At 33.3% G+C, this 27907-nt stretch overlaps 1 protein-coding gene across 2 annotated transcripts in view; it reads left to right on the forward strand.

Moving 5' to 3' along the window:
• LOC143224848 (salivary peroxidase/catechol oxidase-like) overlaps window positions 1-27907 on the forward strand; it is a 48824-nt gene that overhangs the window by 13849 nt on the left and 7068 nt on the right. The window contains exons 3-15 of one of the 2 annotated variants that reach the window (XM_076453213.1): window positions 2349-2471; window positions 7748-7972; window positions 9891-10040; window positions 11803-11929; window positions 12652-12860; window positions 15376-15546; window positions 15864-16043; window positions 16300-16401; window positions 19299-19412; window positions 21563-21760; window positions 25198-25334; window positions 25564-25731; window positions 26808-27010. In XM_076453213.1, coding sequence (XP_076309328.1) covers window positions 2349-2471; window positions 7748-7972; window positions 9891-10040; window positions 11803-11929; window positions 12652-12860; window positions 15376-15546; window positions 15864-16043; window positions 16300-16401; window positions 19299-19412; window positions 21563-21760; window positions 25198-25334; window positions 25564-25731; window positions 26808-27010 — 2107 coding nt within the window. The remainder of the gene's footprint in view (window positions 1-2348; window positions 2472-7747; window positions 7973-9890; window positions 10041-11802; window positions 11930-12651; window positions 12861-15375; window positions 15547-15863; window positions 16044-16299; window positions 16402-19298; window positions 19413-21562; window positions 21761-25197; window positions 25335-25563; window positions 25732-26807; window positions 27011-27907) is intronic. The other variant, XM_076453215.1, reaches the window with a different exon arrangement.

Raw genomic sequence — 27907 nt, forward strand, 5'->3', positions numbered from 1 at the left:
AGGATAACAGTGTGGTGTATTTATATATATAGAAAGAGAAAGAAGCGACAAGGTAGGATAACAATGTTGTGTATATATAGAAAGAAAAAGAAGCGACAAGGTAGGATAACAGTGTTGTGTATATATATATATAGAGAGAGAGAGAAAGAAGCGACAAGGTAGGATAACAGTGTGCTGTATATATATAGAGAGATAGAGATAGAAAGAAGCGACAAGGTAGGATAACAGTGTGCTGTATATATATATATAGAGAGAAAGAAGTGACAAGGTAGGATAACAATGTTGTGTATATATATATAGAGAGAGAGAGAGAAAGAAGTGACAAGGTAGGATAACAGTGTGGTGTATTTATATATATGTTAACTTAAGGACGATAATAAACTGAAAGGTTTTTTTGCTGCACGCTCAGTATTAATGACTAAACGTCCTCGTCAGTCTGCTTGCTAGCATTAAAAAGTCTTCTTGTTTCACTTACTGCACTCACCGGAATCACTTACTAGTGATACTGAACCTAAACCATAATTTCCAGTTGTCTCTAATGTTTGTCTGTAGCTACGAGATACAAAAATCATTTAATATTATTAGTAACGAGCTCCCTACAATTAACTCTTTGAGTTAATGGACTGTTGAGCTGCTCTGTTAAGTTAATATTATCTGTCAGTTGTAATCGTTACTACATTTATAGGTAAATAAAAGGAGGGCTAAGTTACTTTGCAGTTACGTCACTGACTTTAATTAGCCAATGAGAGAAACTGGTTCTTTCATTCTTTAAGCTAAGACGTTGTTGTTGTTTTTTTAATTTTAGCTACAATTGCTGAATGCGGTGATTCGCGCTACGTCAGTTATAGTTTAGGATGTCAGTATTTTAAATTACATTAATTTAGCCATCGGTAAAGTATCTTTTCGTGTGTTTTAATAAACATGTAAACAGAAACACTTCAGCTAACATCAGATAACGAAGTTTGTGTTATGGCCAGCTGAATAATTTTGAACAATGTCAACACAGTTACCATCAAAATATACGTATATTCAGAAAGTAAGAATGAATTACTCTTTATTTAGAAATACGTTAGTACACCTTCGTAGTTTTATATTTCGCGGGATATTATCTTTTTAATCTTTAGAAATGTTATTGTAACACTTACAATGCTTCAATTTCAAGAATAGTAGTGAAATCGCTGACTCTAGTCGTCTGATGCTTTGCTGTGAAATATATGTATTATTTTATAAGTTACTGGTTACATGTGAGTGATTGTTGGATGTAAGATAATAAGTGTTATTGACCACACGTGTATGATTGTTGTACATAAAACAAAGAGTGTTATTGGTCACACGAGTATGATTGTTGTACATCAGACAAAGAGTGTTATTGGTCACACGTGTATGATGGTTTTACACAAGTCAAAGAGTGTCGGTTCGGCATGGCCAGCTGGTTAAGGCATGTGACTTATAATCTGAGGGTCGCGAGGTCGAATCCTGGTCACACTAAACATTCTCGTCCTTTCAGCTGTGGGGGCGTTATAATGCGACAGTTAATCCCACTATTCATTGGTAAAAGAGTAGCCCAAGCGTTTGCGGTGGGTGGTGATGACTAGCTGCCTTCCCTGTAGTCTTACACTGCTATATTGGGGACGGCTAGCGCAGATAGCCCTCGTGTAGCAATGCGCAAAATTAAAAAAACAAACAAACAAAGAGTGTTATTGGCCACATGTGTATGATTGTTGAACGTAACATAAAGAGTGTTATTGGCATCATGTGTATGCGTGTTTTACATAAGATAAAGATTATTATTGGCCACACATATGTGATAGCTGTTTATAGGACAAAAAAATAACTGCTGAATGTGTTCACTTAACATAAATTAACCTAGTGTCTCTCTGAAATGTCCAAGTGTTTATGTTTCATTGAAGAATCCATTCAAGTTTTTCTTTTCCTTTATTTCAAACTTGTTTTTCCTTTCCTTACGGCTGGTCACCTCCAACTTCCAACTGTCGTAAAGTTGATTCAGTCCAAGCATTCGTCTCAGAACTGATATAAATATTCAAATAACAACAGTCTATCTTTCGTCGTTTGTAATAAACAGTGTGAGAAAACAGAAAAAGAGCAGGTTTTACTGAATGTAAAAGTATAACATAGTGAAGTATATAGCCTCAGTATTAAAGCTTTTTACAGGTGTTGGTATATTCTAATATGGCCGCTAGGGGTGTAGTGCTACTTGCAGTTAAACATAGCTCTGGCTAAGGGAGAAACATTTTACAAGCTAGCTGGTTACTAACCCTGAACTTCTTCAAGAACTTAATAACAGGATCTTATGAGGCGTCTTCTTCATTCACAAATTCTTTATTCAGCAAATATACCCAGATGTCCACCAGGTGACGTTGGTTCACTTCCACTCCAGTTTGGGAGCGGAATTACCCGTTGTAGAACGACAAGTTTTCAACGCGTCAGTGTCCACGTGAAACAAACCTATGGTATAAAAATGTTTTATTCTATTGGTCCACTTTTTCTTTAATGCATATTTATTTTATTTTTCTCACACACGTTTGACGTTAAAACAAATAAAATATTTTCCTAAACAACAAGCAGGAACTACAGAATTAGTTCAGTAATGTCTCCTTCGAGAAGAAGTTTCTAACCCTAACTCTCTGGGGAATATTTAAACTCCAAGTGACTTATGTAGATACAACTGAAAATGTGTGGGTTACACGATTCACAGACCACTGGGTTATTTTCCACAACTAGACTCGATCTCTTCCAGGTTTTGTAGAAGCTAGATTTAAAAGTATGATTAATTTCAGGAAAACTAACTATACTTTTTGAAGAGTATCAGGTAACCTACAAAGTTCTGTAACCTAAATCTTCATACAGGATTAGAACACACATTTTTATAAACTGTTATAAATCAAATTTTCATAAATGATTATAATCCAAATTTTCATAAATGATTATAATCCAAATTTTCATAAACTATTATAACCCAGATTTTCATAAACGGTTTGAAACTAAATTTTCAGAAACGATTATAACCCAAATTTTCATTAATTATTATGAGCTAAATTTTCATAAACAGTTGTAACCCAATTTTTTTTATAAATGATTATAACCCAAATTTTCATAAACTATTATAAACGGTTGTAACCCAAATTTTCATAAACTATTACAAACGGTTGTAACCCAATTTTTCATAAATGATTATAACCCAAATTCTCATAAATGATTATAACCCAAATTCTCATAAAATAGTATACACTAAATTTTCATAAAGGGTTATAACCCAAATTTTCATAAACTATTTTAAGCAAAATTCTTATAAACTATTATAATTGGAATTTTCATAAAGGATATAATTCTTAGAGAGGATACATTTGACATTTCTCATTTGATTTTTATGAGACCGATACTCCTAATAAGGAATATATCTTCGATAAATTAGGATATATATAAAATAAATCTAACGATATAATTATCCCAAAAGCATACAAGTTTTTCCTATTCGATCTATTATTTACTTTAGTTAGAAATTCTTATTGATTTTTTCCGCGCTTTGTTGTATAACATATGATAAATTGAACATATAACCTAAATACCTAATACAGGTGTATTACATTATATCAATAGACGTAACTAGTTATGCCATAGTTCGATCAGATCGCGGACCGGCATGGCCAAGCGTGTTAAGGCGTGCGACACGTAATCTGAGGATTGCGGGTTTGCATCCCGATCGCGCCAAACATGCTCGCCCTTTCAGCCGTGGGGGCGTTATAATTTTACGGTCAATCCCACTATTTGTTGGTAAAAGAGTAGCCCAAGAGTTGGCGGTGGGTGGTGATGACTAGCTGCCTTCCCTCTAGTTTTACACTGCTAAATTAGGGACGGCTAGCACAGATAGCCCTCGACCAGCTTTGTGCGAAATTCAAAAAACAAACAAACAAACAAACATGCGATCAGATCGCATTTGGCTTACTTTCATCGTCTTCATAAATGTAATCAAACTGAGGTTTTGTATAAAAATATATAACTTTGTGTATACTGTGGTGCACTTAAAGTGATATAATTCACTAGATATTGAGAGACGTTCCTTCATCATTGGTATTTTCGTACACTTATCCCTACAAATGTCCATAATTATTAAGTAAAAAAAAATGCCTGTGTTGAAATTGAGAAATAATTCATTACAACATGTGTCCCAGAAATATGATAAATTGTGAAAGTTTTAGGGCATCACGTCTTGAGAACAGTGGAAAGACTTTTCACCCCTTTGGGAGTACTCCAGAAGAAAGTAGGTCCACCTTTGGCGTTAACCACAGTCTGAATCCGCTAGCGAAACTCGTCACCAACTTTAGGTGCACACCTTTTGGCAAAAGATCGCCACTCTTCTTACAAAGCACTTCCAAACGTAATCAGGCGTTGGGGTCTGAACCAAATTTGGGTCGGAAGCCTGGGCGCTCTTTGTTTTAAACCACTATTAGAGGACACGACATGCAGTATAACATAATGAGTTATTATGTTCAAAGACGTTTGATCATTTCTCAGGTAATTCCATGAATGCATGCGACAAAGCATTTTTCAGACTTTACAATCCTATCAAAACTGATACTAATATATCAAGTTTAAACCAATTAAAGCAAAGCAATTACATTAACTCGTCGTTCCTTGCAATGACCTTATATCCGAAGTACCTTCCAAGTCGTTGTCAAACCTAAACGAACCTTTCAAAAGAAATAAAACAATATCTTGATGGCTTTTATTTATCCTTTCTTTTAATTTTTATGCTCAAGCACTCACGAAATCCAATGTTTTGAGTTCATGGGAAGAGTAAGTGGTTCATGTGATGTAATCTTTCTGTGGGACCTACCAACACAGATCTTCTGTGTGTTGTTCTCAGCTGTTACTAAAGCTCTTAGTGTTCGACTTCAGGTGTAATTTCTTGACCAATGAGAATTTTATTTTAGGTGACTACACTGATATTACACATTGCCATTTCCAAAATATTCAAATATGTTTTCAGAACGTTATCCACAGTGCATATGAGTGAAATATTTCGCTCACGAATATCTCTAACTTGGTATCTAATAATTCTTTCCTTTTGAATTTGTGAACTATTTTCCTCGAAGTATCTTGACTTCAACTAGTTCTTAATTTCACTTTGACAGTAGAGGGTCTAAGGTTGTGGGGGGACAGGGGCTTATAACTTTTGTGGGCCCTATATCCCATCTAATTTAACATAGAATAAAATTATCAATGGGCCCCCATTAAGACCGTGGGCCCTACGGATGAGCCCCCTCTAGCCCCTACCTAAATACGCCAATGTAGCTGGGATATTAGTCTCATTTTTAGTTCGCGCCCGCGTCGCGCCAAACATGCTCGCCCTCCCAGCCGTGGAGGCGTTATAATGTGACGGTCAATCCCACTTTTCGTTGGTAAAAGAGTAGCCCAAGAGTTGGCGGTGGGTGGTGATGACTAGCAGCCTTCCCTCTAGGCTTACACTGCTAAATTAGGGACGGCTAGCACAGATAGCCCTCGAGTAGCTTTGTGCGAAATTCCAAAACAAACAAACAAACAGTATGTAGGCTTAAGACGAACACAGTAGTTTTCCTTTGCTACGTAAGGTTTACCAGATACTATAGCAACACTGTACTGTTTCACTTATAATTACATAAACTCCACTTCATCATAAAACTTTGTATTCTTTGCTGTTATGCTTAAATGTTAATATTTTCTTCTACTTTGAACTTATCAAAAAGCATTCGATTTTCTTAACTGAGACTGAATGAATTTATTAATTCACAAAATATTTCTGTTATTTTGTAAGATATTCTGCTTTATTTTAGTATTCTCCGACAAATGATTTTCTAATCTGAATTAGCTTTCACGGCCTGGCATGGTCAGGTGGGTTAAGGTGTTCGACTCGTAATCCGAGGGTCGCGGGTTCGAGTCCCCATCACACCAAGCATGCTCGCCCTTTCAGCTATGGGGGCGTTATAATGCGACGGTCAATCCCACTATTCATTGGTAGAAGAGTAGCCCAAGAGTTGGCGGTGTGTGGAGATGACTAGCTGCCTTCCTTCTAGCCTTACACTACTAAATTAGGGATGGCTAGCTCAGATAGCCCTTGAGTAGCTTTGCTCGAAATTAAAAACAAACAAACAAATTCACTTTCATCTATAATTAATTTTCTAAACAGAAGGATACACCGTATTAAGTAAACAAACAACTAAATATGATTTAAAACACAAGAGCTTAATAATAAAACTAAAGATCAAACCTTAATATAAAGAATCTACAACATAAGTATATTTGTTTTATATTTGAAACTTCTAAATAAATATAATCATGAATTTTTGGGTTTCTTTCTTTGAAGAGCTCTTATAATTTTGAGTTATTAATATTTTTGCTTTTACAATAATAATAATATTAAAATACATATCTTATATATAACTGATATAAAATATTACGTAAAGAAAACTCTTGTATTCTATATACAATATGCAATAATGAAACATCCTGAACTCTAAAGCGCACTGATGCTTTAACTTACCAAGTATGATATTTGTTTCTTAAGTAATTATATATTATTATTTGTAATATTTTGTCTCTGTTTGGTAAAAACACTTTACATTTTTTTGAACAATGTATTTTATTATTCATGGAGAAAATTACATAAAACTAATTCCTAAATGTTTTTATTTATATACAATGAACTTCAAATTATTTATAATGGCGTTTGTAAATCAAATGTTGCATCAATGTCTTCTTTTTTCGCTTAGTGAACTTACTATTGTTTATCTATCGTCATAATATTCTAGGTATGTATGAATAATATTGTTAACTTGTTGTCATGAAATGCTAGTTGTGTATCAATAATATTGTTAACTTGTCATGAAATGCTAGTTGTGTATGAATAATATTGTTAACTTGTCATGAAATGCTATTTGTGTATCAATAATATTGTTAATTTATTGGCGTGAAATGCTATTTGTGTATAAGTAATATTGTTAACGTATTGTAATGAAATGCTAGTTGTGTATCAATAATATTGTTAACTTGTCATGAAATGCTAGTTGTGTATCAATAACACATTTGTTTCTTTACTTTTAATTAAATACTAGGTGTTTATCTATAATATAATTCCAATTAATGTAAATTAGGACTGTGTTTCATCCAGTTTCTCATTCTGTAAATAATTTTAGATAAGCTAATAATTCAAACAAATGAAATGGTGTTCTGTCCAGTCTGATAATGTAGACTAAAGTAAGAACAGGACAGTATATATTGCGCAGTAACGGACATAGACATAAAAAAAAAAGTTAAGAAAATAAGAGAAGGTGTCACACGTCATAACCGTAATGTGTTGTGGTCGTGATTGAAATGTTATCTACTTCAATCAAGGTGTCACACGTCATAACCGTAATGTGTTGTGGTCGTGATTGAAATGTTATCTACTTCAATCAAGGTGTCACACGTCATAACCGTAATGTGTTGTGGTCGTGATTGAAATGTTATCTACTTCAATCAAGGTGTCACACGTCATAACCGTAATGTGTTGTGGTCGTGATTGAAATGTTATCTACTCATTCCTAGTTTACATAATTATGTTGAATTATAAAACGCCTTCATTAATTACTACTTGGTTATAAATTTTAAGTAAAAGCTTGTTTGTGTTGTTCTTATAGCTTTCGACATCTTTTGAAATGTTTTTTTGTGTGTAATTTTATGTTTAATGTCAAACTAACTGGATTCATTGCAGATTTAGGGTTCGATGCTCCCGTCATTTTTCCCGAACAGAGTGAACCTTTGGAAGAAGTGTCTTGTACCACGTCCAAAGGAGCTCAGGGAACCTGTAAACACCTAACTAGCTGTGTGTTTACCTTTGATAGTGTGGATGATCTAGAAACGTCAACGTGTCGTCAGAGCAACAACGACATCGGCATCTGTTGTGCTGATCAACCAATTTCTTCAAGACAAGCTCCAAGTACTTGATACACATTTCTATATATCTCTGTTGACACACGCAAAAACATGTAACAAATAATTATTTTGTGTTAAAAGTTAAGTTAACGCTTTTAAGTTTATTTCTGTACATATAAAGATGAGTTGTCTGTCTGGTCTGAGTAGTTCTTGTGAGAAATTGGTTTAACTAATTTCGATGACGTTTGGTAGAGGAAGTTAGGTGGACTTTCAAATATTGAACTTAAATGCATAAGTAATCGGACTACTGGTTTGTGTTTCACAACCATTTAAATTTTATCGAGTTAATGCAGCACATCATGGCTTAATACCACCCTGACGGACAGCTCATGTGCTATGGCTTAAAATAATGGGAAGGGTGGCATAAGTTCCCCTTTTATAGTCTGATCTTTAGTTCTGAAATTTACTTCTGTCAGTATAGTTATAAAATGTAAACATTGTTTTTAGATTTACTTTATAGACTCTGCTATGTGGGCGTTCTTTTGGGAGTAACTTATGGCTAAAATCTTTTGTATGTGGGCGTCCCTTTGGAAGTAACTTATGGCTAAAATCCTCTGTATGTGGGCGTCCTTTTGGAAGTAACTTATGGCTAAAATCCTCTGTATGTGGGCGTCCTTTTGGAAGCAACTTATGGCTAAACTCCTCTGTATGTGGGCATCCTTTTGGAAGTAACTTAAGGCTAAAATCGAATTTTATATAGATAACAAAAATAAAGAATGTATTGTTGCTTTTAGGTTTCTGTAGGTATTCGTTCTCTATTGTGAATTTCCTCAGGAGGTTATAATGTTTAATATATCAATATTTTTATTATCGTACTTTGAAAATCGACGTTGTTTTATGAGATACCAGAATCTCTTAAAGTGGCCAATCATTGTGTGATATTGTTGGGTTTAAGGCAGAAAATATCGTTGACAGTGAGGGTAGCCATCTAACAAAATAATAGCTTCTGATCTTTATATCTAAGAAAAAAAATATTTAATTACTTGTACGAGTTAATTTCTATTAATATAACTTAAACATATATTGATATATTTTGTTATTAAATGATTGTACATGCATACAGTGAGTTGTTATTCTAACTTGGACAAGAATAAGAACTCAAAAGACGAAATTTATTTGTGATGTACCGTCAGAAATATTTCATGTGAAGGATTTACCAGCATAACTGATAGTAAAGTAAAAAAAAAATTAATTTATTCTTATATAGGTCTGCAAATTTAAACTTCTTAAAAGTTATTTTGGTTTTAATCACGGATTTTCCATCAATCATTCAGTTTTACAGACTTCGAAAACAATATTTATTTATTTATTAATCATCTAAGAATTTTTTTACAAATCGGGAAGAAACCATTTTACTATAATAAAAAAAAATGTTTACCATGCTGGATATTTTTATTATTATGCTTGTTATGTTGGGGTCTAGAACAATCGATAAGAACTCTCAGATCGCGACTGGTCTAAAGAAATCTATAGCCGGCGGTTGTAAACATTTTAGGCCTAACACTACGTGACCTGATTTCAATGAAAAATGATTCACTTATGTAAAAATACATATGATCTTTTGTGGAAAGTCTATACTTGATGGAGAAAATTGAATATCATTTTCGGATTTAGCGCATAGGAATTGCCGTACAACATATAAACATTTTAGGACAGTGAAACCAACGCAGGCCTGTCCTATTGGTCCTTAACTGCTAAAATCATTTTGAAAACATTTTTTTTTATTTTCGCATGCGCATAAGACAAGGAATACTTTTTAGCTTGTATATTAAATTACTTTACACTTTATATCTATTAGTTATTCTTTATAACGAGTCAAAATTCACGTCTATTAATGTAAGTAATACTTATAACTTTGTTAATTATCACAGTAATAAATTAAATATCATATTAATTTTCATCTTTTTTTGGTGGGGGATTAGTTTCGATTAGCATCCCTGCCTCAGTCTCGCTCATTTCAACAGCGAATGCTCCACCCCAAATCACTTCAAATGATTTAGACGATGCAGGTAAAGCTGGACAGGAGGCTTTAGTAGTACTGCAATCTTTGGAACTGGAACTGAAACAACTTGGTAAGAGCTTTAAAATTATTAAGGTAGTACACTAGTAATCTCGTACTAAGATAGCTGTGATTAAAAACTCTGTCGTTTGTTACACATTAAACCTTTTAACCGGATTCTTTCTTAATCCGGATTAGATGAAACTATATTAGATTTATAAAAAAAAAGAAAAATTAATAATGTCAAAAATCATTCGTAAATGAAAGGAATATTAAGTTTACATCCGTGTGGTAATCCTATAAAACAGTGGTTTTTGTTACCAAATGTGTGTGTGTTTGGGGTCGAGAGTATACTAGTGGTAAACGTGATAAGCTGCGAGACAGAAAGTTTAGGGAGTCCAGCTGCGATACTGCTGAAAACTCCACTCAACTTTGATGTGTTATAAGAGTAACACTCAGTCTTGTCACTCGGTTCAAAACTGGACAATGCTGCGGACTGCCTGCCTCCTTCTGTTCCGTAATTCAAAATTAGGGACGACATTACCACTAACCCTACGTGTTTCAGACTCGACCATTTAGTCTGTGTATTGAAAGACACGTTATTCAATACAAGTCAATACAAGTGTTTCCAAAACCTTGAAGAAATATTGAATTAATGCTCTGAAACCGATGAGTAATATTTAACTTGTTCTTACGTCACGCTTTGTTCTGTGTCATTTTCAGTTATACTTTACCTTCTCTTTTTAGATTGATATAAACACATAAATCCGGGCATGGCATGCTGAGCAGTGTGTTGAGCTATGCATCGGAAGGTCCAAGACTTGAGCTACGATATACTGCTAAACACGCTCCTCGCGCTCAGCTTTGAAGATGTTTGTTTGTTTTGAATTTCGAGCAAAGCTGTCCCTAATTTAGCAGTGTAAGACTAGAGGGAAGGCAGCTAGTCTTCAACTCCCATTACTCTTCAACCAACGAATAATGGGATTGACTATCACTCATAACGCCCTCCCGGCTGAAAGGTTGAGCATGTTTGGTGTAATCGGAATTCGAACTCTTGACCCTCAGGTTGCGATTCAAGCGTCCTAACAACCTGACTATGCCGAGCCACTGAAGCCGTTATAGGATATTCAATCTCGCTAGTCAGTTAAAAGTAGCCGTGTAAGCGGCAGATGTTCGCTGACCAAATTGTCTACCCTTCTGGTTTGCAGTGTTTTAAATAGTCATTCCTAAGCCCTTAATGCACATATTCTGACCTGTTAACCCGTGTGGCTCATGAACTGATTTTCAGATTAGAATTCCGAATAACCCCAGAACAATTAGTTTTTCGCACTGACATTTAAGCTCTTGAAACTGGGTGAGTCATGTTTACACGAATAGCGTTTTACTTTTGTAATAACACTTACAATAAAAAATTTAATTGTTTTATGATGATTTTGCCAGCTGCAGTTTAGACCCACTTTATTTTCTGTTTTATTACAAACAATCCTTCTATGTAACGTTCCGGGCTTCAACTTTTATTTAGGTTGACTTCTTTACTCGAAACGTGAAAGTAGTTCTCTGTATTGTTATGAAATTTTCGATAGAGACCAATAAAATCGATAACACGAATTCACGAATGTCGGTTTATTCTTACCACAATCTGGTCAGTCGTTTTGTGCGTTTGATACATGACAGTTTGGATACAAATCTCGTAAAAATATTGAAAAATATTACTCATAAGCATTACAAGGAAAAACATACCATGTAAAAGTGCCTATATAATTTTAGAATATTTATATTCTACACTTCCATTTCTTCTTTAATACCTGATTAAATCCTATTTTCTCTCAACGTAGGCTTAGTTGTAGAAAGAGGAACAGCTACGTCTTTCCATCAGGCGTTTTTTGGAAGGAAAAATATCACTCAACAGCTGGGAAACAATGGATTCGTTGGTCTGAGAGCGTCTGAAACGTTAGCCAAAAGGTAAGGATATCTTACTCTGAGAAATTATTGTTAACCCTAGAACTGCCTATGGAGACCCTTACACCTCCAATGGTAGTTTAAACGCATTTTTTTTCGAAACTATATGCAATAAATCGTTTTGGGTTTAATGACTTTATTGGTTATAGGTATTTTAATAGAACACGAGCCATAAAATAAAATAAACATATACTATCAATATCATTATTAATTCGTTTACTAAAATAGTTCGTTTCTAAGATTTTTACGTAATTTTTTATATGGTTGGCCCTTTAGAGTTTTAGTTGTAGAGTTAGAAAAAATAAAATCAACCAATACAATGAATAAAATCCAGGTACAGTTAGGACAAGTCGTAGTTTAAACAGTAAAGTCCATTTGTGGCTCCCGTTAAAATTTCATAGAAAATGAAATTCTTTATAAATATTTAAACCAGGATAATTTTTGTATTGGAAAATAAAACAACAACATTCGGATTAAATATTAAAAACAGTATGTTTTCTCAACAAAATAATCTAAATTGTATATTTTTTGTTTTGTTTTTTTTGCTCTTATATTTTTTTTCTTTTACTGAAATGCCCTGTTCGTGTGTCAAAAGTGTTGTGGGTAACGAAACAAAATACAAAACACATTTAGACGTAAGGTGCAAATATAAAATGAACAATTTCTAATATACTTTCTGCGTGTTCCTTCGAAGACAATATTCATTAACTTGATTTATTTTCTAGATTGGATCAGAACGTCCAACAGATAACTGACAGCCTTTCTAGTCTCAGTTTGAAGGGCACTGTCGCCAACTCTGTTTGTCCCATCGAACCTCCTTGTCCTTCAACAAAGTACCGAACCATAGACGGTAGTTGTAACAACTTGCGCAATCCTACCTGGGGCAAATCTTTTACCGCCTTCAACCGTATACTACGACCAGATTATGCTGATGGTAAGCAAACAGTCGCTTTAGATATATGGAGCTTCGTTTATAAATATGTGGTGTATACCCTCCTTTGTAGGAATTTAAGGACACGCTTATTGTAGACATACTTACTTAAAAGTCCTCCAGTGGTGCAGCAGTAATTTTACAGTTATACAACACTCAAAAGGTGGAGGTTCGATTCCCATCGGGGAACGCAGCAGGTAGTCTGATATGGTTTTGCTAAAACAAAAACACACATATAACATTTTGTAAAAATTAATCGTGAAATATATGTCTCATGTTCTTTCACATTTCGAATACCTACTGACGTGATGGTTTATTTTGTAATATTTTATTGATAATAAGTGTTGGGAGGTCGTTACTGTCGTAACGCAACGTTTCCTGATGATCGAAACACAACCAAAGAGGCCAGGCATGGCTAGGTAATTAAGACACTGGACTTGTAATCCGAGGTTCGCGGGTCCGAATCCCTGCCACACCAAACATGTTCGCTCTTTCAGCCGTGGAGACGTTATAATGTGACGGTCAATCCCACAATTTGTTAGTAAAAATAATAACCCAAAAGTTGGCGGTGGGCAGTGATGACTAGCTGCCTTTTGTCTAGTCTAACTCTGCTAAATTAGGGATGGCTAGCGCAGATAGTCCTCGTGTAGCTTTGCGCGAAATTCAAATAACCAAACCAGAGAAGGAACGAATAATAATATGTCCATTAAACTTTTCTAAATCACACATCCCGTCTTCAGGAAATTCCTACATCAAGTGTAGACCAATAATTCGAGAAAACCAAAACAATTACAAGTATTATTTTTGTAAAACTGTAAATATTTGTAACTGGAATATTGGTCCAGAGGGAAGGGAAAAGCGGAAGACCTTTAAATTAACTTGTATATAGAACTACAACAAACAAACAAGTAAATATACTCCCGTAATCACAGAAAGCGGATTAAAACAAAGTTAAACCTCAACACAAGTTATTATCCATGAAATTCATGAACGAACAGCTGTTGATATGTAGTCCGTTCAATGATGTGGAAATGTTTGATGTGATATTATTGCATAAAAGCAACTCTCAGAGCAGTTTATTGGGTTGATTTCTAATAACTATGATAACTACGATAAATGCCAAAGGCACTGGTATTAAAAATATTATTTAAAAATAAACTGACTTGAAAATTTCCTTAAAAGAAGAAATAGATTTAGGTAGCCGTTTAAAGTAGAAAGTTGTTCTTACAAAACCCCTTAGAGAAGAAATGGATTTAGGTAACCGTTTAAAGAAGAAATTTGTTCTTAGAAAACCCCTCAGAGAAGAAATAGATTTAGGTAGCCGTTTAAAGTAGAAATTTGTTCTTACAAAACCCCTCAGAGAAGAAATAGATTTAGGTAGCCGTTTAAAGTAGAAATTTGTTCTTAGAAAACCCCTCAGAGAAGAAATGGATTTAGGTAGCCGTTTAAAGTAGAAATTTGTTCTTACAAAACCCCTCAGAGAAGAAATAGATTTAGGTAGCCGTTTAAAGTAGAAATTTGTTCTTACAAAACCCCTCAGAGAAGAAATAGATTTAGGTAGCCGTTTAAAGTAGAAATTTGTTCTTACAAAACCCCTCAGAGAAGAAATAGATTTAGGTAGCCGTTTAAAGTAGAAATTTGTTCTTACAAAACCCCTCAGAGAAGAAATAGATTTAGGTAGCCGTTTAAAGTAGAAATTTGTTCTTACAAAACCCCTCAGAGAAGAAATAGATTTAGGTAGCCGTTTAAAGTAGAAATTTGTTCTTAGAAAACCCCTCAGAGAAGAAATGGATTTAGGTAGCCGTTTAAAGTAGAAATTTGTTCTTACAAAACCCCTCAGAGAAGAAATGGATTTAGATAACCGTTTAAAGAAGAAAGTTGTTCTTAGAAAACCCCTCAGAGAAGAAATGGATTTAGGTAATCGTTTAAAGAAAAAATTTGTTCTTACAAAACCCCTTAGAGGAGAAATGGATTTAGATAACCGTTTAAAGAAGAAAGTTGTTCTTAGAAAACCCCTCAGAGAAGAAATGGATTTAGGTAATCGTTTAAAGAAAAAATTTGTTCTTACAACACCCCTTAGAGGAGAAATGGATTTAGATAACCGTTTAAAGAAGAAAGTTGTTCTTAGAAAACCCCTCAGAGAAGAAATGGATTTAGGTAATCGTTTAAAGAAGAAATTTGTTTTTAAAATATTGTTCAAGAAAAAAATTGACCTTAGAAAACTCATTAAAGAAGAAATGGATTTGGGTAACCGTTTAAAAAAGAAATGGTTTTATTAAAAAACCGTTTAATGACTAAATAAATTCGAATTTTAAAAGTGTACAAAGTCTAAACTTCTAACAGATCAGTTGCGATGAGTACTTAGAAGATTGGTCTAAACACACATTTTTGTCGGCCTCTGCATATAGACCCATTATTTAAGTTTACCATCCTTAACATAAGTCTCATCTAAATAAGAAAGTGACGAAATAGACCATGAATTACTCGGATTTGTAACGTACAACATTTTATTTTATAGGACTTACATTACCACGGATTGCTTCTGATGGGGGTCCTCTACCCAGTGCACGAGATGTCTCGGTGAAAGCGACCCCTGATGCAAACAAACCACACAGAGCGTTCACCTTACTCATCATGCAGTTTGCACAGTTTCTAGATCACGACTTAACCCTAGTAGGGCTAACAAAAGGTAGGTTTAATATTACGTTGCAAAAGTCAAGCGTCGATATAAGAAAAAAAAATCCTGTATAAATACTATCGCAATTCTTTTGTTGTTACTGAGATCTTTAATGCAATGTTGTTCCTGATAAAAAAATAATTTAAGTAAGAAAAGTGCAATCGTTTCTAATTTGCACATTAAAAATAATTTGTTAACCAACGAGGAACGAATTTTCTTTTTACCTTGACTATTATGAAACATCTATTTGATCTTAATGTTGTATTCCTTTAGAACTTTGTAAACGAATTAATTCGCTTTGATAACACCCTTTACCGATTGTCCACTAGCGAACGATGGGTCTGGAATACTTTGCTGCAAAGAAGAAATCCAGAAAAATCCTAGATTGCGCCATCCAGCTTGCTTAGAAATTTCAATTTCGAAGGACGATCCCTTCTTTTCGAAACATGGTGAAACATGTATGGAGTTTGTAAGGTCACTTCCGTCACCACGCCCACTTTGTTCTTTGGGTAAGCATCTGTTGGGGATGTTGTTAAGATTGTATTAATCCGCCTTTAACAACAACGTAAGACCACTTTACATGGAACCATATTACTGTGAGCATTGTGTATTCATACATTCTCTTCTTTGTACATTTTTGAACTTAACAAATAAAAATATATATAAAGTAAAATATTTGTGAAAACAGAAATTACATTAAAAAGCATGTCTACTGTTCCTCCTCATGACGTACTTTACACCCAAACCACGTTGTGTCTTAATCAGGTTCTCGTGAACAGCTAAATCAATTAACGGCTTTCATTGACGCTTCGAACGTCTATGGATCTACTAAGATAGAGGAAGAAGAGCTTAGACAACATTCCAATGGTAAGTCATCTAATGAATGTCAACGGATAGAGTTTTTAAAGAATAGATAACACCTCAGAATCCTAGTTCTTTACTAAACGAAACCATCTAGTTGAATCGTGTATCTCCACAATGTTTAGTTGTTTCTTTCTAATCGATGTAGGTTTTTTATAATATAAGCTATTATTTAATCTTCAGTTATTCTAGTAATGTTTTTATTTGTATTGTCTATTTATAATATAACCTTTTGTTTAACAACCATTCATTCCATTGTCGTTTGATATTGATGCTGTCACTTATAACATAACCACTTATTTAATCTGTAGTGATTCCAGAATTGTCTTTATCACTATTGGCTCTTTATAACATAATCAATTACATTATGTAACACAAATTTTGTTCCTGGATAGTATATGTTATTTCTTAATTGCTTACGTTGCAAAAGTACAGAAAATGGCCATTATTCCTTTCAAACTTTGCTTTTGTGACCTGCACATTTTCATTTATATAAGGTTTGAATAAAACAACATTTGAATCACGATTTACATGTATTTGTACTAAAGTTATTCAAAAATGTTTATACGTGAGTAATTTTTCGAGATTTGCAACTGTAATGTAAATCACTTTCACGTATCAGCCCCCCATATAGTCTCACATCATGTTTTCGTTATACGCTCCTTGGTAGCGGCGTTCAAAGTCCAGTATATCTTGGTAGAAGTGCTCGCCTTGCTCCACTGAGTATACTCCCATGTTTTTCTTTAATTTATCAAGATGAGCGTCAAGGATATGAACTTTCAGGGACATCCTGAAGCCCATGTTGCCGTAGTTCTTCACCAGAGCCTCAACCAGTTCCACATAATTTTCGGCCTTCTGATTGCCCAAGAAGCCCCGAACCACTGCGATGAAGATGTCCAATCTTTTCTTCCTTCCTACTGAGCTTTTTGGGGAATTCTGTGCACTCCAAGATCTTTTTGTTTGTTGTCCAACGAAGTCATTATCTTTGACCTTTGCCTCAGACAGCTTAGAGAAGAAGTCTCGAAGGTACTTGAAGGCTGCAGACTCCTTATCAAGAGCTGTGACAAATTGTTTCATAAGACCCAATTTTATGTGTAATGGTAGGAACAACACCTTCTGGAGGTTCACTAGTGGCTCACACTTGACATTGTGCCTCCCCACAGAGAACTCAGTCCTTTGTGGTCAGTGTTTCCTGTTGTAGTGCGCTGCAGTGTTCCTGCTGTCCCAAAGGAAGAGATAACAGGGAAACTTGATGAAGCCTCCTTGGAGACCCATCAGAAATGCCACCATTTTGAAGTCTCCTTTAACCTCCTTTAACCTTATCATACTTCAAGGCTTCTAGCAAGGTCTTGACGCTGTTATATTCCTCTTTGAGGTGCACCGAATGAGCCAGGGGAAGAGACGGACACTTATTCCCGTTATGGAGCAACACAGTTTTGAGGCCTTTGGATAAGTTATCAATGAAGAGGTGCCACTCGTTCGAGTTACAGGCAATTCCAATTGCCCTGCACGAACTGGATACACTGTGGCAGAAGCAGACCCCATCTTGACGAGTGAAAAGGCTTGACAAACGTTGGTGACACTTCCTCTGACTTGAGACTTGTACACTTTCATTCTTGAAAATTCTCGTAAGTTCTACAATATTCTAGAAAATTTTTGTAAGTTCGAGAAATTTCTCTATCAGCTACTCAACACTGAACCTACGTGGAATGTTCTGAAAAATGGGTAAATTTGAAAATTTCATTACCCAGGTCACAAAGGTAAAGTTTGAAGAGAAAAATAGGTCTTTTTTCATTTATTTTAGGCTTAAGCAATTGGAAAATAACACTTTCTTCCCAGGAACAAGAAAAAGCAAAAATTGTGTTACGTAGCGTTTATTTCTTCTTCAGTGATTCTAGTATTGTTTTTATTGATACTTACTCAATACAATAATATCTCCAATGCAATCCTTAGTAATATCAATGTTTAATATTAATAAAAACATAAGATATGTGTTTTAAATAAGTATTTCGTTCGTCATTGTTTCAGAGTTTTCTCAGGTGACGTTTCAGTATTTGCCCAAAGTCAGACGGTTTTCTTGTTTTTAAGTCGATATTGTTTATTCGTAAAAGCGCTTACAAGAGATTCTAATTTTAAAAAAAAGCACGCAACGTTGTCACTACATAAGATAATCCACATGTTTTAATTGAGCTCTTAGTAATGGTTCTGTATTGGGAAACTTATAAGTAACCCGCGATTTTAATACTGAAAGAATCTAGCCTATATATATATATATCAAGAACCTTTATATGATGATATGAAGTGAGTTCTGAAAACACAAATGATATGACACCTATATGAAAATAGTGGAGTACGTCTATGACTCGAGAGTTAGAATATTAAATAGCATAGTCTCTTCATATAGTATGGAACAAGATGCTTAAGACGCAAAGGAAATAGTTTATATGTAGGACATAGCAGCCTGCGAGCGGTTTAAGTCTTTAATTCACAAATATTTTAGAGGGATCCAGAACCACCAACGTGCTTAAAACACAAGGAAAGTCAGTCTTCATGAAGCAAGACCTTTGAGTTACGCGATTTCTAAAATCCATAAAATGCCATTGATATAAATTAACAAGTATACGTGAATAAAATATTCACTGAATAAGAACCAGGTGTCACACGAAGACAGGAAATCATTCATCTTGTAATACGATAAACAGACACTAACTTTAACAATCAGTACGGCACTGATTTGTTCTTAGACTAAAAATCAGGTCGGTTGATTAGTCCATGATAGTAAATCACTTTGCTAATTGTAGAGTAGAAACCAATAGGAACTAAGATTTGTGTCCGGAATGCTTAAATTGTCGTATCTGAATTACGAAACGGCGAATCACTGATAGTGTTTCTTTTCTCTTTAGGACTCCTGCGGGTTTCTAGGCTTGGGAACGTTGAGCTCTTACCCAAAGAAACCGATCAAAACGTCGAATGTGAGCAGTCTCAGGCAAATAATGATTTCTTGTGCTTTAAAGCAGGTAAATCCATACAATAAAGTAGCTTGGTTCTTGCAGATAGATCTACAAAATAAAATAACTTTAGTTTTACAGGTAAATCCATGCAATATAGTAAGTGTATGTGTTTTGTTTTTTTATAACGAACAGTTTTCGTTTTCCTCAGCCGGATATGCTTCGGGGATATCAGAAAACATTTTTCACTATTAATTGTCTCATTTTATTAATTTAAGAGATATTACATTTTTTTTCCCTTTGCGAATAACCACATTCATTGCTGTTATGCCATCTCCGTAAGGATAAAGAAAAATTTAATAAATATTCAACAAATTTTTGGTTTGTTTTTAATTTCGCACAAAGCTACACGAAGCTATCTGCTCAAGTCTTCCCGAACTTAGCAGTGTAAGACTAGAGAGAAAACAGCAAGTCGTCACCATCCAGCGCCAACTCTTGGGCTACTCTTTTACCAACGAATAGTAGAATCGACCGTCACATTACAACGCCGTCACAGCTGAAAGGGTGAGCATATTTGGTTCGACAGGGATTTAAATGGTGATGACTAGCTGCCTTCCCTCTAGTCTTCCACTGCTAAATTAGGAGCGGCTAGCGCAGATAGCCCTCGAGTAGCTTTGCGCGAAATTCAAAATAAACAAACCAACAATTAAACAATACGCTCTGCATTAATTAAGTGAAAAACTACAATTGTTTCGAAATTTGTGGTGTGTTAGCTTGGTTAAGCTTAACGGATGAGTGCACATCCTAAGAAATATCAGTTCCATCAGACAAGCTTGTAGGAAACCAAATTCATACGTTATCTAAATTCCTGAGTTGCTAATAGAAGTGATCATGACGTTACTACTGATATATATATTAGTTTGAGCAGGTTTTTATAAATGTTATTCCACAAATATAATTTATATTTCACTTTGGCAAGCAAGACGTCAGTAATATAACGAATTTTCTTGAGAATACAATGGTAAACAAAATTCAAACTTGAATTCTGTAAAAGCGTACACTATGATATTCAAAACAGTCTACCAATAATGTGTACTTATCATGCTTAAAATTACAAGGGTTTGAATGGTTTGTTTGTTTTGGTTTGAATTTTGCACAAAGCTACACGATAGTTATTTGCGCTAGCCGTCCTTAATTTAGCAGTGTAAGGCTAGAGGGAAAGCAGCTAGTCATCACCATCCACCGCCAAATCTTGGGCTACTCTTTTACTAACAAAGAGTTGGAATGACCGTCACAATTAACGCCCCCATGGCTGAAAGGGCGAGCATGTTTGGTGTGACGGTCAATTCCACTATTCGTTGGTAAAAGAGTAGCCCAAGATTTGGTAATGGGTGGTGATGACTATATGCCTTCCCTCTAGTCTTACACTGCTAAATTAGTGACGGCTAGTGCAGATAGTCCTAGTGTAACCTTGCGTGAAATTCCAAAACAAACAAACACTTTTACAGCGCATAACCTATCCACAGAGACAGCAGTGAAAGGTACTGGTTCATGACAATAAAATTTTGGGTTCGATTTCCCGCAGTGGACAACGCAGTAAGTCTAGCGTGGCTTTGCTATAAAATAAACAAACTTATAGTGCACCCACAGATATAAGAGCGGAGCATTTTTTTTCGGCATCGTGACTTGAACCATGAACCTTCGGATTTACGATAAGGTTACAATAGCCGTAATCTCGGCTACCTTTAACTTCAGTACTTGAACATATTGTTATTGAGACTTGTTGAGTATAATGTTCTGACAAGTAGAAAGGAAACAGCAGCAATGATCCAGCTGGTTGTCAGAGGTTTAACGTTTATTAACTATTAAAATGGAAATTATTAGGATATATGATGTAATGTGTACAATACTTAAACTTAAGCAGTTGGATAAAGCCAGTTCTAAATATTTTACGAAGACGGGATGGCTTTGTCTACATGTGTGTGTGTGTGCGTGTATGACAAATTTAGATGACTTAATAGTATTTAAAAGGTAAAGAAAAATTGTATTTAATAGAAAATAAATATTTGACGAAAACGAAATTACTTTGTTAAAATGTATTTACGTCAAACGTAAAATATTCAAAATTATTTAGAAAGCTAAGACAAATTGTGTTTAATTGAAGACTGGTTAATTAAAATTATTAAAACATCGCTGACGGAGTGGCTATGCTCGTGCAGGTGACGAACGTGCTAACGAGCAGGTTGATTTAGCTGTTCTCCATACTATCTGGATGAGGGAGCACAACAGGGTGGCCAGAGTTCTAGCCTATTACAATCCTGGCTGGAATGACGAAATATTGTACCAGGAATCACGCCGAATTGTCGGAGCTGAGATGCAACACATTGTCTTCAACGAATTCTTGCCTCTTTTGTTAGGTAAGGAGCATCTTTTAAAATATGAACTATCTTTATTTGGTATTTTAAAGAAATGAGCAACGGTACTTCTTTTCAAGGTTCAGTGAGGTCAGGCTTTTATTGAACGTAGGTTTTTCTGAAAGGGTTTTCTAAAAATGAAATTATAAGCAGTAAACCATCTTGCACGTGGTACATGTTGCGTCCTTTTTTTGTGATAAAAGACGCAGAATAATTTTATCTCGTTTTAAATGCTGGTTTAGATTTACGTAAAAGAAAATTCATGTCGAAAGCTGCAGTTTAAACAATTGTAAAACACACATCTGTTAATTACTCGTGAAATATAAATATGAAAGTAAGAACACGTTTTTTTATATTTAGAATTGTGTGTGTTTCAGGACCTCTATCTGCTCTTAAATTCCTTTTTCTTTTTAGTTCTAATTTTTGTTCTAATGATAACTGAAGTTCGATGAGTGATGTATTCTCACCAGTGTTTCCTACTTCAACAGATACCTCTCCTAATAAGGCTACATTTTACAATGTCTAAATTTTTATCTTTTACTGACTTTTGTTTTTGTTTCTGGCATAGTTTCAGGTAGATAACCTTATCTGAGCGAAGGACATGCTGTTTAGTTACATTCTATTTCTTTTAAACTACCGTGTTGACTCTAATGCCGCCTGTCGTTATACATGAGTAGCCAATTCAGGATATCTAAGTAATATTAACCTTTATATGTTTCAGGATATCTAAGTAATATTAACCTTTATATGTTTCAGGATATCTAAGTAATATTAACCTTTATATGTTTCAGGATATCAAAGTAATATTAACCTTTATATGTTTCAGGATATTTAAGTAATATTAACCTTTATATGTTTCAGGTAGAGGAGTAATATTAACCTCTATATGTTTCAGGATATCTAAGTAATATTAACCTATATATGTTTCAGGATGTCTAAGTGATATTAACCTTTATATGTTTCAGGATATCTAAATAATATTAACCTTTATATGTTTCAGGATATCAAAGTAATATTAACCTTTATATGTTTCAGGATATCCAAGTAATATTAACCTTTATATGTTTCAGGATATCTAAGTAATATTAACCTTTATATGTTTCAGGATATCTAAGTAATATTAACCTTTATATGTTTCAGGTAGAGGAGTAATATTAACCTTTATATGTTTCAGGATATCAAAGTAATATTAACCTTTATATGTTTCAGGTAGAGGAGTAATATTAACCTTTATATGTTTCAGGATATCTAAGAAATACTAACCTCTATATGTTTCAGGATATCTAAGTAATATTAACCTTTATATGTTTCATGATATCTAAGTAATATTAACCTTTATATGTTTCATGATATCTAAGTAATATCAACCTTTATATGTTTCAGGATATCTAAGTAATATTAACCTTTATATGTTTCAGGATATCTAAGTAATATTAACCTTTATATGTTTCAGGATATTTAAGTAATATTAACCTTTATATGTTTCAGGTAGAGGAGTAATATTAACCTTTATATGTTTCAGGATATCTTAGTAATATTAACCTCTATATGTTTCAGGATATCAAAGTAATATTAACCTTTATATGTTTCAGGTAGAGGAGTAATATTAACCTTTATATGTTTCAGGATATCTAAGAAATACTAACCTCTATATGTTTCAGGATATCTAAGTAATATTAACCTTTATATGTTTCAGGATGTCTAAGTGATATTAAACTTTATATGTTTCAGGATATCTAAGTAATATTAACCTTTATATGTTTCAGGATATCTAAGTAATATTAACCTTTATATGTTTCATGATATCTAAGTAATATCAACCTTTATATGTTTCAGGATATCTAAGTAATATTAACCTTTATATGTTTCAGGATATCTAAGTAATATTAACCTTTATATGTTTCAGGATATTTAAGTAATATTAACCTTTATATGTTTCAGGTAGAGGAGTAATATTAACCTTTATATGTTTCAGGATATCTAAGTAATATTAACCTTTATATGTTTCAGGATATTTAAGTAATATTAACCTTTATATGTGTCAGGTAGAGGAGTAATATTAACCTCTATATGTTTCAGGATATCTAAGTAATATTAACCTTTATATGTTTCAGGATGTCTAAGTGATATTAACCTTTATATGTTTCAGGATATCTAAATAATATTAACCTTTATATGTTTCAGGATATCAAAGTAATATTAACCTTTATATGTTTCAGGATATCCAAGTAATATTAACCTTTATATGTTTCAGGATATCTAAGTAATATTAACCTTTATATGTTTCAGGATATCTAAGTAATATTAACCTTTATATGTTTCAGGTAGAGGAGTAATATTAACCTTTATATGTTTCAGGATATCTAAGTAATATTAACCTTTATATGTTTCAGGATATCAAAGTAATATTAACCTTTATATGTTTCAGGTAGAGGAGTAATATTAACCTTTATATGTTTCAGGATATCTAAGAAATACTAACCTCTATATGTTTCAGGATATCTAAGTAATATTAACCTTTATATGTTTCAGGATGTCTAAGTGATATTAAACTTTATATGTTTCAGGATATCTAAGTAATATTAACCTTTATATGTTTCAGGATATCTAAGTAATATTAACCTTTATATGTTTCAGGATGTCTAAGTGATATTAACCTTTATATGTTTCAGGATATCTAAGTAATATTAACCTTTATATGTTTCATGATATCTAAGTAATATCAACCTTTATATGTTTCAGGATATCTAAGTAATATTAACCTTTATATGTTTCAGGATATCTAAGTAATATTAACCTTTATATGTTTCAGGATATTTAAGTAATATTAACCTTTATATGTTTCAGGTAGAGGAGTAATATTAACCTTTATATGTTTCAGGATATCTAAGAAATACTAACCTCTATATGTTTCAGGATATCTAAGTAATATTAACCTTTATATGTTTCAGGATATCTAAGTAATATTAACCTTTATATGTTTCAGGATATCTAAGTAATATTAACCTTTATATGTTTCAGGATGTCTAAGTGATATTAACCTTTATATGTTTCAGGATATCTAAGTAATATTAACCTTTATATGTTTCATGATATCTAAGTAATATCAACCTTTATATGTTTCAGGATATCTAAGTAATATTAACCTTTATATGTTTCAGGATATTTAAGTAATATTAACCTTTATATGTTTCAGGTAGAGGAGTAATATTAACCTTTATATGTTTCAGGATATCTAAGTAATATTAACCTCTATATGTTTCAGGATATCTAAGTAATATTAACCTCTATATGTTTCAGGATATCTTAGTAATATTAACCTTTATATGTTTTAGGATATCTAAGTAATATTAACCTCTATATGTTTCAGGATATTTAAGTAATATTAACCTTTATATATTTCAGGATATTTAAGTAATATTAACCTTTATATGTTTCAGGTAGAGGAGTAATGAGTAAGTTTAACTTGTTGTTGAAACGCAGAGGGCACAGCACGAACTACGATCCAACTCTGAATCCAGGAATCGCGAATGCTTTTGGAGCAGCTGCTTATCGCTATGGCCACACTCTAGTACAGGTACAATATTTGTGTATTTTCGTTTATATTTAAGTAGTGAAAATGTGATGATCAGTGATTAACCCAGATTAATATGAACATGTAGTAACCTAAAAATCACTTTGTTTTGTTTAAAAAATCATTTAAATAGTGAACTTTGTTCTGTGTGGTTATTGAAATACAGATTTATTTTATTTTTTTTACGAACTTAAAAGCTGTATATTTAGGCACCCTTGTTTTCTTCATTCAGGGAACATTGGACTTAATAGAGAAACCTAACAAGATAGTTGATAAGGTGTCTATAAGGGACGCATTTTTCAACCCTTCTCGACTCTACGAGCCTGGTAACCTGGACCATTTATTGCGGGGTTTAGTTAGACAACCTTCCCAGCGATTCGATTCGTTTGTCACTAATGAGGTTTGTCGTTTTCTTACTACATTAATTTGTGTATGGTGCAACGACAGTTTTTTTTTATCCCGTCTTTGTTATTTCAAGTAATTTATTTATTATCACCTCATGTACAGTGCTATGTTCGACCAGCGACAATTCACGACTGTCAGTTTGATGATGCAATAATACGTTTCATGAGTGACACGAATCTACCCATGTTAGTTTAATGTATTCTACAATACTTTGTTTAGTATACAAATCATGTATACAACAATGCATACGATGACTTTGTTTCCAAGCTATTCATAGATTTCGTAATATGCTCTCCTTACGTATCACTGTTTTGTCATTAATTAAAATATCAACTTTTCGAAATTTAAAAGTATTCGGTATTTCACATCAAGAAGGCTCGTTTCCACACCTTTTCACTGTTTTGTCATTAATTAAAATATCAACTCTTCGAAATTTATAAGTATTCGGTATTTCACATCAAGAAGGCTCGTTTCCACACCTTTTCACTGTTTTGTCATTAATTAAAATATCAACTCTTCGAAATTTATAAGTATTCGGTATTTCACATCAAGAAGGCTCGTTTCCACACCTTTTCACTGTTTTGTCATTAATTAAAATATCAACTCTTCGAAATTTAAAAGTATTCGGTATTTCACATCAAGAAGGCTCGTTTCCACACCTTTTCACTGTTTTGTCATTAATTAATATATCAACTCTTCGAAATTTAAAAGTATTCGGTATTTCACATCAAGAAGGCTCGTTTCCACACCTTTTCACTGTTTTGTCATTAATTAAAATATCAACTCTTCGAAATTTAAAAGTATTCAGTATTTCACATCAAGAAGGCTCATTTCCACACCTTTTCACTGTTTTGTCATTAATTAAAATATCAACTCTTCGAAATTTAAAAGTATTCAGTATTTCACATCAAGAAGGCTCGTTTCCACACCTTTAAAATACAAGTTTCGATAATGTATAGGACTCTTGGTCAGTGTAAATAGTTATTAAACGAAAAAGAGAAAACACTTTTATAAGTATGTAACAGTCAGATTTGTCACTACCTATTATTCAACGAATCGTTACCTACACAGTTGACCAACCATCTTTTTCAACCTCCTGGTAAAGAATTTGGAATGGATCTGGTTGCATTGAATATTCAAAGAGGGCGCGATCACGGACTTCCAGGTTACAATGCTTGGAGGGAACACTGTGGATTGCCCAAGGCTCAATCTTTCGACGATTTGATTCCCTGGATGAACCCGAACTCAATCAGTGCTTTCAAATCACTTTACAGGTAAGTTAGCAATAGTATTTCCAGAATCCCTAATTGAAACAATGTTTATTCTGAAACAAAATTTTAGAACAATACGGGTAAAGTTACATTAATAATATAATACTTTTATGTGTTATTTTTTAGCATAAATATTTGATTTAGTCATTAAACTTTGTACAAGTATTACCTCAGACTACACACGTGCCACTGGGGGATTTGCTTCCTGTGGATTAGTTTAAAGATTCTTTTTTCTTCAGGAAGAACGTGATATTTTTATTGTATTATTCAAAGTTACAGACATAAATTTGTAATTTTGTTTATGGCCTCACTGTTGATGTTCTTATTGTATTATTTATGGATACAAACATAAATTTATAACTTTATTTGTGATCTAACTGTTGATGTTCTTATTGTATTATTTATGGATACAAACATAAATTTATAACTTTATTTGTGATCTAACTGTTGATGTTCTTATTGTATTATTTATGGATACAAACATAAATTTATAACTTTATTTGTGATCTAACTGTTGATGTTCTTATTGTATTATTTATGGATACAAACATAAATTTATAACTTTATTTGTGATCTAACTGTTGATGTTCTTATTGTATTATTTATGGATACAAACATAAATTTATAACTTTATTTGTGATCTAACTGTTGATGTTCTTATTGTATTATTTATGGATACAAACATAAATTTATAACTTTATTTGTGATCTAACTGTTGATGTTCTTATTGTATTATTTATGGTACAAACATAAATTTATAACTTTATTTGTGATCTAACTGTTGATGTTCGTATTGTATTATTTATGGTACAAACATAAATTTATAACTTTATTTGTGATCTAACTGTTGATGTTCTTATTGTATTATTTATGGATACAAACATAAATTTATAACTTTAT

The sequence above is a fragment of the Tachypleus tridentatus genome, chromosome 9 (assembly GCF_004210375.1).
Source record: "Tachypleus tridentatus isolate NWPU-2018 chromosome 9, ASM421037v1, whole genome shotgun sequence".
Taxonomy (NCBI): Eukaryota; Metazoa; Arthropoda; class Merostomata; order Xiphosura; family Limulidae; genus Tachypleus; species Tachypleus tridentatus.